The sequence below is a fragment of the Hemitrygon akajei genome, chromosome 6 (assembly GCF_048418815.1).
Source record: "Hemitrygon akajei chromosome 6, sHemAka1.3, whole genome shotgun sequence".
Classification (NCBI taxonomy): Eukaryota; Metazoa; Chordata; class Chondrichthyes; order Myliobatiformes; family Dasyatidae; genus Hemitrygon; species Hemitrygon akajei.
This window is the reverse complement of record NC_133129.1, coordinates 186,836,808-186,851,133: the sequence shown is the minus strand read 5'-3', so window position 1 is coordinate 186,851,133 and position 14,326 is coordinate 186,836,808. Positions and strand designations below refer to the sequence as shown.

Below are 14,326 nucleotides of genomic sequence, written 5' to 3'. Positions count from 1 at the left end.
TGCCTATGCTTGGCTGGTTTCCACACCAAACCTGGCCAGGGTTCGCAAGAACCAGATAAGCGGACAGGATGTAATCGACAACTAAAAACCAAACTATGGGGAACCAAGGGGCCTACAACTGGGCTGGGGGAGACGAAACAAACAAGGAGAGGAAGGCCTGGGGGCGAGAGGGAGGAGGAGCATGAGATACCAGAAATTTCTGAGACATAAGCCGTTACCAAAACGTGGCTGAGAAGTGCGCGACCGCCAGCTCAACATTCCTGGATACTGATGCTTCAGACGTGATGGAGGAACAGGGCTGCATGGACTGGTGTTGCCTTCTTGATAAGACAGGACATTAATGAGACCATTTGAGTGGAACTTAAAAATAAGAAGCGAAGAGAGCTAAATTGTGGATTGCTTTAAGGGACAAATGAGATAAATAGCTAAGAGTTAATACGAAAAGGCTCCAGGTATCCCATGTGCACGTGGGTTCCTCCGGGTAATCCGGTGTGTATCCCGTGTGCACGTGGGTTCCTCCGGGTATTCCTGTGTGCATCCCGTGTGCACGTGGGTTCCTCCGGGTATTCCGTTGTCTCCCCACAGTCCACTTTGAAGTTTAATTGGTCATGGTAATGGTTCTGTGATTAGGTTGGGGTTACATTGATGGGGTGCTGGACGGTGAGACTCCTGGGGCCAGAAGGGCCTATTCTGAACAGCATCCAACTACATAAAATATTCAAATCCTCTGCCTCAATCTCCCCTCCCCCACATTAACCGCTGGTGCTTTCAGCACGTTTTCTGTACCTGCAAAAAAAGTGAAGCAACACTCACCTTGAGGACTGTCGGACAAACTCATCAACCCAAAGTGCGGCATCACATCTTCCACAGGTTCCTGTTCAACAGAACAGAGCACTCACCATGCTGTCTGTGCCCAACAACCCCCACACTGCAACGCAGGGCAACATACTGCTCCCCACCCCCAAGGTACCACTGTTCCCCAGACACGAGCAGGGACAGAGCGTGATGTGTCATTCACTCAGTCACCTCCACTCACACTGTAAACCTGGGGTCAACATCCAATTAAAGCAGAGACCTGGGATGACGCTCACGGTGCCGGGGGGAGTGGGGGGTGGAGGGGACTGAGGGAGGGTGGAGGGGACTGAGGGAGGGCCTCACTGTGAGACAGACTGTGGTACGTGAGCTCTCAGGAAAACAATTTGATTTATTTCCAGAATAAACCCTGAAGAACGGTGATGAGGACAGAAGGAGGTGTCTAATCTTCGGCAGAGGACTATAGCAGTTTCTTCTCAGAGGAAGCTGCTTTGCTGAGTTTTATTGAGTCTGTGTTCAGGTCACAAAAGCAACAGTGGCTGGTGGCTTCCAAAGTTTGCGTCTGCAACTTTTACTGGGAGCTGAGCTGGACTTCTCCAGCTCCAATCGATAAACCCCTCCCACCTGGAGTACTCCCCCCAGGATGACCAGGGGAATAGCTTTCTGCTGAATCCTTGGACAGAGAAACATTGGACTAGCCCTGCTGCACAATGCGTCAGCATAATTTCTGACTGTCTGGGCCTTTAACATGGCTGGCTGCAGCTCCCAACCAAGTTCCGTAGCAGGAGTCGTAGCTTCTGGTGAAAGAACTCCTGAAGAGCCACCACCTTTCACTGGTAACTCCAAAAAGGGTGGTGCAATGTGATATTGCTGCATCCTCGAGTGCTGAGTAAATGTTAGCTCACCTGGCTGCGTCTGTGAGTGAGGATGAGAGCATTCTTGGGATCGGTTAAGATGCACCAAGAGTCACTTGTCTGCTAGAGAGGTGTCCCTGGCCCTGAGTAGGGGGATAACTATGGAAGGGTCTTCATGGCAGTAGAGCCGGCGACAGGCCCTGTACAGAAAGTGACCTTCCATAATTGCACCCTCACCTCCACAAAGTAGACCTCCTTCCTCACCTACATTCTCGGGGTGAGGTGATATTTCACAGAAAAACAAAATGTGAAGATGAGAGGGCAAAGTTCAACTCCAGAAGACAGGAATCAGATGAATTCATCACAGCTTTGTATTCCTGTCAGACAACTGTGCATGTGGAATTCTGAGAGATGAGCTCATTAGAGACAAGATTGTTGTTGGGCTACTAGACACCAAATTGTCAGAGACTCCAGTTGCAGGTAAATCTCAGACTAGAGAGAGCTATTACTATAATTCAAACAGAGTGAGAATGCTCGTCAGCCACAGGAAGAACTCAGGCACGAAAACGATGCCGAGGTAAAGCTAGAAGCTGTACAAAAAAAAGGGTGCAGTCAGAAAGAAGTGACAGTAGAGAGCTCAACTCAAATAAAACAGACAAGTGAACCAAAGAACAGGTAAAATGCCCAACTGCAGGAGATGCAGCAACTCTCCATTTCACATCAAAGAGCCCTGTCCAAGGATAGATTTGCTACACAATGTTCAGTGGCAGGAGAAGTACCCAGAGTTGTTCACAGGCCTAGAGTACTGAAAGAAGAGTACCTTATCAAACTGAGGCCAGGAGTGGTGCCCTACTTCCTAACCACTGCAAGACGAGGCTGTCTCTGATCTTATGGAAGATACCAGCGTTTACTTAGCTCAGATATGTATCACATGCATCACAAAGTAAGCTGAGTGAAATTTGCATTGAGTTGAAAAAGCACCAGATTTGCAGCAAGGTCTTGCAGTACTCTGTGCATGGGTGGCCCAGCTGTTCCAAAAGGAGCTCACAGACTCAGTCCTTACTGGCTTGAAAGACAGTCACCATTCCTGATGGTTTGCTGATAAAGGGCTCCGGACTCATCATTCCTGCTTCTGTGCACACCAAAATTATCAGTCAAATCCACCAGCTTCATCAAGGCATCAAAAAATGTCACCTAAGAGTAAGATAATCCATGTGGTGGCCTGGTCTGAGCACTCAGCTGGGAGATTATGTGAAGCAACGTGAAGCATGCAGGAAACTGCACAACAATCTTACTGAACTTCTGCATCCCACAGAATTCCTAGGCTTTCCATGGCAAGTTGCAGGCATGGTTATTCGGCAGCTGAAGAGAGAGAAATAGCTTCTCACTGCACACCAGTAACAGAACGTTGAGGACTCTGCGTGGATATACAGCATCTGAAAGCTGGATTCCCTCGCTCTGAAATACCAGAGACACTTGTGTCAGTCAAACGTTCACAATTCAGCTGCTCAGAACTCAAAGCCTTTACTAGGGACTTGCCAGACAAGATGTCCACATCTCCACAGGCAAATGGAGAAGCAGAAAGCAGTGCAAACTGTTCAGAGTCTCCTACTGACGGCTACAGACCCCTACAAAGCACTGCATGCTTATCGCTCCACATCTCTTGTGAATGGCTACAGTCCATCAGAGCTGTCAATGGGCTGGAGACTGGGAACAAACCTGGCCGTTCTTCCTTCCCTTCTCCAACCTCACTGACGAGACTTAGACAAAGTGAGAAATTTTTAAACACACATAAAAAATGAAGAGAATGCACACTCAGACACAGAGCAAAATCTTTATCACCGCTCAGGAGCGGTGAAGCTGTTTGAGTTTCAGACCAGTTCACCAAACGAAAAATAGTCGGGCAGCATGCACCACGATCATTTGTCACAGAACATCTCGAGGTGAAATCAGGTGGAACAGACGTGTTCATGTGTCTTCAAAGTCCACGAAAGGTAGAGGAAGAAATACAGTGGCCTGATTCTTATGACGAGGACCACTTACCTGAGGTGGACACGCTTGATCACAAATCTCCATTCGCTCCAACACTTCCAGGAACCTACACCGGATCGGGTTGTTTATCTGTTCCGCCACAGAGATATACTCCATAGCCTGATGGCTCAGGGCAAGTGACAAAAGAGGCAGAATAATCCTCTCACTTTGCCGAGTGTTCAGGTAGTCTACCCTGACCTCCATTAGATTCTGTGCTTTTTTAAAAAGAGTTTTAACTTTGAAAACATTTCACAAAATGAGACTGTTCTTAAAAAAGGAATTGGTGAAAAGGAATGAAAATGAAGAGAGAGTATTAAAAATCAAAGAAAAAGAGAGTTATAATGGTTTTTAAGTAAGGAGCACAAGTTACATACTATGGGTGAAGTGAGCTGAGTCGCTGACTTTCAGTGACTAGAATTTCAATGCAGTTGTATGGACAAGGAGTACATACCTGGCTTTTCTTGTTTTCCAAGAAGGGGAGATGTAGTGGTAGTTAACATTGTTATTCCTGTGCCATTGAGTTAGCCACTCCTACATGGGAGGAGTTCACACACTGTTCAAGCGGGGTTATTAATAAAGTTCAGTTCAATATCCTGCATGCTTCGTGCTGGTGTGCACTCTGCATTATCCCTCACTGTGGGTGAGCACAAGTGTGGCACAGTTGGCAAGGAAGGGTGGTTTGAGGTAAAGGGCAGGAAGGCTCTCTAGGCCTCTCCACCACACGAGAAGCCAGGGCCTTCCTGTAGCCCCAGCCTGGAGGGTAACCCAGCAAGGGCCTGGAGAAGCTGTGAGGGAGGATGTGGTGTTGAGGACCAAGAGTTCCGCCGAAATGGAGGTCAGCCGAGCTCCCCACATTGGAGCTACGAAAAGGAAGAGGCATGCATCTTCTGATTCCGAAGATAGGGGGAAGACTTACCTCGGCAAAAGGCTGCGACCCCAGGGCTGGAGGATGGCCTCATAGAAAGAGACTCCCTCTCAGCCAGGGCTGCGACCCCAGGGCTGGAGGATGGCCTCAGAGAAAGAGACTCCCTCTCAGCCAGGGCTGCGACCCCAGGGCTGGAGGATGGCCTCAGAGAAAGAGACTCCCTCTCAGCCAGGGCTGCGACCCCAGGGCTGGAGGATGGCCTCAGAGAAAGAGACTCCCTCTCAGCCAGGGCTGCGACCCCAGGGCTGGAGGATGGCCTCAGAGAAAGAGACTCCCTCTCAGCCAGGGCTGCATCCCCTGAGCTTGCAGCCTCTGGTTTGATGGGTGCACCTACCAAACAGGCTATCTAAGGCAGTGGTCCCCAACCACTGGGCCGCAAAGCATGTGCTACCGGGCCACGAGGAAACGATATGATTTGGCGATATGAGTCAGCTGCACCTTTCCTTATTCCCTGTCACGCCCACCATTGAACTTGAACGCACTTGAGGTCATCAGTTGCCTGAACGCAGTGATACCCTTGTGCTAGGCATCACTGGTTGGCCTCGGGTAACCGGTGAGAAGTGCCGATGCTACTGGCCTGGAGCGCGGACAGATGGGCGCCGCCTCTAAGCCTGTTTACCACACCGAATGTTCATGGGGAATCCGGTGTTAAACTATTCGCAGACGACCTAATTTGGGCTCAGGGTTTCGTAAGTAGCAGAGCAGCTACCTCACTGCGATCTACTGAAAGTCATCCCTCGAGCCAAACTTTTGTTGGCCGATAGATGCTACCTACCTACAAGGAGGGCGGGGAGGCATCCTGTCGCACTCCTCACTCGGTCAGTCACTCTCTCCGGACTGTGACCGCCGTGGCCCCAGCACGGGGATCTCCGGCCCTGACCTCGTCCTCTCACCCCACGCATGACCAGCCGCACCTGGCCAAGGCGTCTGGTGGCGGGCGGGAGGCTGGAGTTCGGGAAGCTGTCTAATGAGGCAATGAAGCCCTCAAAACTGCTTCGATACCTTGAGTCCAAGCACCCTGCACTTAAAGACAAACCCATTGAGTTTTTAGAGCGGAAAAAACGTGAGCAAGCAGGACAGAAGCAAGTGCTGATAGCCACGTAAACTAAATTGCGGAATAGACTGGATGTAAGGAACCTCCTTCGAGTATCGCAGTATTCTGGTCGTGACTAACACCACCCTTCCTCACTATCAGCCAGTCCACAAGAATATTGTTAATATTAAACCGGTCCGCGGTGCAAAGAAGCTTGGTGACCCCTGGTCTAAGGGGGGAGCTGACTGCTCAGAGTGCATTTGAGTGCTGGCGAATGGCAGGAGTGTAGCCTGTGGGGGTGGTCTCTCAGCACACTGGCTTCTCTGGTCCACAGAAAGGTCAGGTGACGAGCAGTGACCGCGCCACCAGGCGAGTGTTTTTACTGGGAGCTCCTGCGAGGCCTCTTCTGGTCAGAGTACTCCTGCACCCACAGGGAGCAGAGCTCATTCCACAGGGAAGGTCATTTCCCATCCTGCCACAGTGGATGTGGAGTGACTCCATCCACACCGGACCCAAACCTTGAGATTTCCTTTGGGAGCTGGTCCCACATAGCATGAGCTGTCTCGCAGATGCCCGCCATGCCGTTCCACGATATGTCGAGACAGTTCCCGTACGGGCTCCCCTTGCACACTTTTCACTTCAGTGCCCTTGCCTGCCATCCGGGCACACTGTGGTGGTCTGGCTCACTGTCAGGCAGTGAGGGAGGCCACCAGTAGAAGTCTCTCTATGCAGGGGTCCCTCCTCTGTACATTAGGAACCTGGGGTGGAGGGGGGTTGTACAAGGCAGTACCATGGAATAGATTCCTGAGCATCTTCGCTGTTACTCTGTCCACCTGTCTTGTCTGTGGCCGGGAGGAGTCAGTGTACCATGCCTACGTGGATGCGAGAGGTTGCAGCCCGTTTGAATATCTGGAGGGGCTGCTACTCAAGTTCTGGCTGCACTTCAGCCCACGTTCCTGGTATGGTTACCCAGTCGGGAGGGTCACTCGGAGGATGTCCTGGTAGGCTTGCTCTTAGACCTGGCCAAGATGGCCATTCGTGGGTCCAGGCAGTGGGCAGTCGAATGCTCTGCCCCACTTCCGGGTCTACATCTGTGCCAAGGCGTCCTTGGAGAGGGAGCATAGGTTCAATGGGGTATTTCTGAGAACTGTGGCCAAGCAGGGTATTCCGTCATTATAGCTGTATTTTAATTTCAATTTGGTAACAGTATGGTTACCCTAACCTTTGTATGTCTTTTATATTTGAGTATCATTTTGTACATTTGTAAAAAAAAAAGGAATAGTTCTGAGGAGGGGTTGCCGGGTGGGAGGATGGCACTGAGGAAAGTGCCGTGCTGAGGGCACGGGCAGAGGATGCAGCAGGGGCAGGTTGTGGGAGGGTGGGAGGGGGTGATGATACAGGAGCGGCAGTGGACAGGCCGGGACAGTATGTGACGAGCACCTACCTGTGCGTAGGGGTCAGGCAGCAGGTTAAAGTCCGGCCGTCCAGGCTCAGTCTCCGGGCTGAAGTACAAGATCGAGTCCAGTTCATCATCTGTCTCTGCGGCTCCAACGCGCACCCCTATAACGAGAAGACACCCCTCACCATTCATCCCAGTAAACTCTTATCAAAGTGGTAGAGGGGAGCAAGGCGTGGAGACATACCTGAGGCAATAACCGGGTTGTGGTTCACGATACAGTAGATTTTGTGTGGATCAGAAGAGTCCTTTGAGTTGTCAGCCACCCTCTTGAATGAATCGTTGCTGTTGAGGGCACATCGGAAATTGGTTTTCCACTTGGGAGGGTCACTGGCATCCTGTCCGGTGAACTTCCCGCTAGCAATAGCCCAGTCCTGCAAAGATCAGGGAAATTCTCTACATCTAGACCTCCTCATGCCACCCCGTTTTTTTCCCATAAAACTATAAAAGTTTATTTACAAAACAAATACACAAAGTACAAACATGCAGTATCGACAAGAACAAGAATAATTCAAATTAAAATATGATTACTACTGTCTATAAAACGGTCAATTCCCTGGGGAACCCACTGCTCCTGGAGATCCCATTGCAACCACATACTCCCTCTCCGAGGACAGCTGGGCACCAACGTATTCATTTAAATGTGGTACACTGACTCCTCCCAGTCACAGGATGGACAGTGAACCTGCTGTACAGTACAGCCCAATGCAACACCTTCCACACCAGGTCCCCAATGTACAGGGGAAGCACCCCTGCATAAAGTGACTTCAAATGAAAGTTTTCCCATTCAAATCCGCTACTGCAACAATCTCCCTCACAGCCTCCAACAGTCTCTGCCATGGCCTTTCCGGTGGCATCCCTACCGACTGAAGTAGGCACTGTACAGCATTCTTTAGAGTCAGTAGCTTGAACAGGTGGTTCACTTCGAGAGCTGCCGCTCCTGAGTCAGCAGTTAGTGCATAGGACTTGGGCCGCGCCATCTTGGAACTGCACCCAGCCATGGCGCAGTTCAAACAGTACCGCTGGGGGGGGGGGGGGGGGGGGAGCGGGGAAACAGTCAAACAGTCTACACCCAGTGGAACACCAGCAAACACTCAAAGAGAAACAGTTCAGAGATGAAACTGGACAGGATGAGAGGGGAGGAGGAGTGGCTAGGCAGAGAAATCCGTGCAGTGTTAGAAGAAACCTCAGCACTATCTGTGCAGAAGTTGCAAACAGATGAAAGCTTTTTCCCAGCTGGTCTGCTACTCCAAAGCCCTTTTCACCCTGTGAACCGGAAGGATAACAAATGGAATAAATCTGTCTCTGCCCCCAGCAAAGTCAGGCGTGAGCTGCCAGCTGCACCCACCATTCAACACCAAGACACACGGACCGAGAGACTTCGCCAAAACAAATTCTCCCAAAAAAAGTTTCAGTCCACTGCCAAGGTGATATGCCACACTCTCAAAGTCCTCTGGTAGTCTCCAAAACCATTCTTGGGCAATTTTACAGCAAATTTTCAATTTTAGGAGAGAGAGAGCTCCAACAGAGTGACCCTCCCTCGGTACCCGCCCCTCCCGCAGTGTGACCCTCCCTCGGCACCGCCCCTCCCACAGAGTGACCCTCCCTCGGTACCACCCTCACAGTGTGACCCTCCCTCGGTGCCGCCCCTCCCACGGTATGACCCTCCCTCGGTACCCGCCCCTCCCACAGTGTGACCCTCCCTCGGTACCCGCCCCTCCCGCGGTGTGACCCTCCCTCGGTACCACCCTCACAGTGTGACCCTCCCTCAGTACCGCCCCTCCCACAGTGTGACCCTCCCTCAGTACCGCTCCTCCCACAGTGTGACTCTCCATCGGTACCGCCCCTCCCACAGTGTGACCCTCCCTCGGTACCGCCCATCCCGCAGAGTGACCCTCCCTCAGTACCACCCCTCCCACAGTGTGACCCTCCCTCGGTACCGCCCCTCCCACAGTGTGACCCTCCCTCGGTACCACCCTCACAGTGTGACCCTCCCTCAGTACCGCCCCTCCCACAGTGTGACCCTCCCTCAGTACCGCCCCTCCCACAGTGTGACCCTCCCTCGGTACCCGCCCCTCCCACAGTGTGACCCTCCCTCGGTACCACCCTCACAGTGTGACCCTCCCTCAGTACCGCCCCTCCCACAGTGTGACCCTCCCTCGGTACCGCCCCTCCCACAGTGACTCTCCCTCGGTACCGCCCATCCCACAGTGTGACCCTCCCTCGGTACCCGCCCATCCCACAGTGTGACCCTCCCTCGGTACCCGCCCATCCCACAGTGTGACCTTCCTTCGGTACCGCCCCTCCCACAGTGTGACCCTCCCTCGGTACCACCCTCACAGTGCGACCCTCCCTCAGTACCCGCCCCTCCCACAGTGTGACCCTCCCTCGGTACCGCCCCTCCCACAGTGACTCTCCCTCGGTACCCGCCCATCCCACAGTGTGACCCTCCCTCGGTACCCGCCCATCCCACAGTGTGACCTTCCTTCGGTACCCGCCCCTCCCACAGTGACTCTCCCTCGGTACCGCCCATCCCACAGTGACCCTCCCTCAGTACCGCCCATCCCACAGTGTGACCCTCCCTCGGTACCCGCCCCCCCCACAGTGACCCTCCCTCAGTACCGCCCATCCCACAGTGTGACCCTCCCTCAGTACCCGCCCATCCCACAGTGTGACCCTCCCTCGGTACCCGCCCATCCCACAGTGTGACCTTCCTTCGGTACCCGCCCCTCCCACAGTGACCCTCCCTCAGTACCGCCCCTCCCACAGTGTGACCCTCCCTCGGTACCACCCCTCCCGCGGTGTGACCCTCCCTCGGCACCGCTGTTCGACACTATGTATTTTTGTAACTTATAACAATGTTTATGTTTGTACTACAGTTCTGTTGCAAGAGAATTTAACATACCGTACGACAATGATAATAAACCTAATTCAGATTTCATATACTTATCCCAATTTTTCTTAAATACTGCTGTTGTACCCGCATGCACCACTTACACTGGCAGCTCATTCTACACTCTCACCACCCTCTAAGAGAAGAAGTTTCCCCTCAGGTTCCCCTTAAATATTTCACTTTTCACACCCAACCCATGACCTCTAGTTGCATCCCACCCAACCTCAGTGCAAAGTCTGCTTGCATTTACCCTATCTACACCCTTGATAATTTTGTATACTTCTATCAAGTTTCCTCTCACTCTCCTTTGCTCCAGGAGCACAATGGATTCAATCTTTCCCTATCACTCAAATTCCAGCAAAGTCCTTGTAAATTGTCTTTATACTCTTTCAATCTTGTCATCTTTCCTGTAGGGAGGTGACTAGAACTGCACACAATGCTCCAAATTAGGCCTCACCAACATCTTCAAGGACTTTTCATCTCATGTTCTCCACATTTATTGCTTAGTTATTTATTGCTGTATTTGTGCATTTCATTGTTTTCTGCACATTGGTTGTTGGTCCTGTTGGGTGAGGATACACTGACTTTGAAGAGGGTTCAGAGAAGATTCACAAGAATGATTCCAGGAATGAAAGGGTTACCATATGAGGAATGTCTGGCAGCTCTTGGGCTGTATTCCCTGGAGTTCAGGAGAATGAGGGGGGATCTCATAGAAACATTCCGTATGTTAAAAGGCCTGAAAAGATTAGATATGGCAGTTATTTCTCATGGTAGGGGAGTCTAGGACAAGACTTCAGGATTGAAGGGCGTCCATTTAGAACTGATATGAGGAGAAATTACTTTAGTCAGAGGGTGGTAAATCTGTGGAAGTTGTTGCCACATGCAGCTGTGGAGGCCAAGTCACTGAGTGCATTTAAGACAGAGATTGATAGGTTCTTGATTTGCCAGGGCATCAAAGGGTATGGAGAGAAAGCAGGGGAGTGGAGATGACTGGAAAAATTGGATCAACCCATGATTGACTAGCAGAGCAGACTCGATGGGCTGAATGGCCTACTTCTGCTCCTATATCTTATGGTCTTATAACCCTTCCACTCAGCTACCCAACTTCTTAATGGCAACCTGTACCTGCACGTTCAACTGACAACAGCTCCAGTACAGACGTAACCAGGTCCAGGTGGTGGTCCCAGAGGGTGACACTATCACAGGGCGGGGGGGGGGGGGGGGGTGGCCTCTGTTGGTTACCTCTGTTACTTTAAACTACTTCTTATAACACTGTTTACATTGTAAACAATTGCTGGTATTTATAACTCCGCCATGTACAGTCCCAAGTGCGGCTGCAAACGAGGGGTTGGGCGTTAACTCTGTCATGGATGGATAATCCCAAGCCCGGCTGTAAGAGGAGGAGGCTTGGGCATGGAGCCAGTACGGCCATACTATAAAAACCCAAAGCTATAGAAACGGCAACCATGTCTGTACTTTAACCTCTAACTTTATTTTTACATAATTTTTTATCATTGTTGAATGTCGTTGTTTGTTGCATGCCGCACCCTGACGAGTTGCCAAAGGAAGTGGTTGAGGCAGATACAATAGTCTAATTTAAGATGAGCCCAAGAGGGATATGGGCTGAACACAGGAAATGGGATCTAGAGGCATTATATGGGTGAACACTGTGGTAGCAAGGTCAGTTGGGCCAAGGGCCGATATCATTGCTGGATTGCTCGATGTCTCTATCATCTGTGTGAAAACACTGCTCCTCAGCTCCTCTTTTGCAGCAACAGTACAGAGCAAAACGTAAAATATACAGTACTAATTACAACAATAAGCATATGTATGCATATATACGCTATATTGTATATACAGACACATGCACGCTGGATATTGTGGGGTTGGTGCCAAGTAGAAGAACAACAGGGCAGCGTAAGATGGGCCAAATGGACTCCCCTGCTCCTACAGTGCTGAGGTCAGTTTGCTCATCTTCCCTGCAGTCAGCATTTCCCACAGCCAGAACTGTAAACCTGCTGGACGATGCAGAGGTTAATGTCACCCCCTCATCCTCAATGACCAATCCTGCAGTTCTTGCAGCACTCGGATAACATAACTGACTGATCAATCATGCAGCCCGAAACCCACCCACACCCCCCACCGAACACACCACAAAAAACACAACAAATGTACTGTACCGAAACCCTCTCCAGACCACACCGTCCCAAACCCCACCCACACACACTGAATGTACTGTACCGAAACCCTCTCCAGACCACACCGTCCCAAACCCCAACCCCACACACACTGAATGTACTGTACCGAAACCCTCTCCAGACCACACCGTCCCAAACCCCAACCCCACACACACTGAATGTACTGTACTGAAACCCTCTCCAGACCACACCGTCCCAAACCCCACCCACACACACTGAATGTACTGTACTGAAACCCTCTCCAGACCACACCGTCCCAAACCCCACCCACACACACTGAATGTACTGTACCGAAACCCTCTCCAGACCACACCGTCCCAAACCCCACCCACACACACACTGAATGTACTGTACCGAAACCCTCTCCAGACCACACCGTCCCAAACCCCACCCCCACAAACACTGAATGTACTGTACCGAAACCCTCTCCAGACCACACCGTCCCAAACCCCACCCCCTGTATTGTCCCAGGCGTGCCTGGTTTGTGGCCTCAGATTCTGTATTATCAGCCGCTCCATGGTCTTCATCACATGCGACGTCAAGGCAACAGGTCTGAAGTCATTCAACTCCTTTGGTTGTGGTTTCCCCAACACGCCACCACAAAGAAGAGGGCGCTCTCCACAACTGACCTATAGAACATCTTCAGCATCTCACTACAAACATTGAATGACGCCAACCTTCTAAGGAAGTACAGTCGACTCTGTGCCTTCCTGCACAAGGCATCTGTGTTGGCAGTCCAGTCTAGCTTCTCATCTAACTGTACTCCCAGATACTTGTAGGTCTTAACCTGCTCCACACATTCTCCATTAATGATCACTGGCTCCATATGAGGCCGAGATCTCCTAAAGTCCACCACCATCTCCTTGGTCTTGGTGATATTGAGACGCAGGTAGTTTGAGTTGCACCATATCACAAAGTATTGTATCAGTTTCCTATACTCCTCCTCCTGTCCATTCCTGACACACCCCACTATGGCCGTGTCATCAACGAACTTCTGCACATGGCAGGACTCCGAGTTATATTAGAAGTCTGATGTGTACAGGGTGAACAGGACTGGAGAGAGCACGGTCCCCTGCGGCGCTCCTGTGCTGCTGACCACCGTGTCAGACCTACAGTCTCCCAACCGCACATACTGAGGTCTATCTGCCAAGTAGTCCACTATCCAATCCACCATGTGAGAGTCTACTCCCATCTCCGTTAGTTTGTGCCTTAAGATCTTGGGCTGGAGGGGACGTCACGTGATGACGTAGGATCGAGATGCTGGAACCCAGCTCTCCCGTAAAAAGTTAATAAATTAATGTCTAAATGAAGAAAAGTTAGTCAGTACCTTCTAAAAGTTACTTATAAACTACTCCGGATTGTGTCAAGCTCTGCCTCAAAGAAGGAAGATGAAGAAAACTAATACCGGGAAGATTACGCAAGTTGGAACAAGAGCGGGGCCCACGTCTGCCAAGGAACCGCGGTCTCAGGTACGTTGTGCCACCGGCGAGGCGGAACAAGAGACCGTGGCAACAATGGCCATTCCTAAAGGGAAGGGTCATCGTGAATTGCGCAAACGCGAAGGACGGAGCATGCGCAAACGGGAGCAACAAGAACTACAAAGCCCAGCTACCACTGCAACTGAAAGTGATAGTGAATCGGAGGGAGAGTCAAGCGTCTCGGAAAGATCAGATGAAGAAGAAGTTAAAAGTCCTTCTAGAAATATAGAAAAGACTTTGAGGCAGATAATGCGTAAATTAGACACATTAAAAATAATCAAAAAATACTCGAAAAAAAATGACCAAAATGGAGATTATGCTTGATAAAATGACAAAGAGACAGGAAAAAATGGAAAAAAGAATTACGGACTTGGAAACTACAACGGAGGACATGGTTGAAAGAATGGACAAAATAGAAAATGAAAATGCTGCTTGGGCATCAGAAAGAAAACAATTTATGGAACAAATTGATAAGCTTGAAAATTTCAGTAGACGAAATAATATTAAAATTGTTGGACTTAAAGAAGATATAGAAGGAGAAGATCCAATAAATTTTTTTCAAAAATGGATCCCTGAAAAGTTGGAAATGGAAGGAGAAATTCCAATTGAGATCGAAAGGGCTCATAGATCCTTAAGGCCAAGACC

At 50.5% G+C, this 14,326-nt stretch overlaps 1 protein-coding gene across 1 annotated transcript in view; it reads right to left on the bottom strand.

Annotated features, from left to right (window-relative positions):
* The window catches only part of irf7 (interferon regulatory factor 7), a 79,741-nt gene that overhangs the window by 40,183 nt on the left and 25,232 nt on the right, over positions 1 to 14,326 (bottom strand). Inside the window, exons 3-5 of the mRNA XM_073049979.1 lie at positions 7,300 to 7,486; positions 7,101 to 7,216; positions 814 to 874 (exon numbers count right to left, since the gene is read on the bottom strand). Of these exons, the coding sequence (XP_072906080.1) occupies positions 814 to 874; positions 7,101 to 7,216; positions 7,300 to 7,486 (364 nt within the window). The remainder of the gene's footprint in view (positions 1 to 813; positions 875 to 7,100; positions 7,217 to 7,299; positions 7,487 to 14,326) is intronic.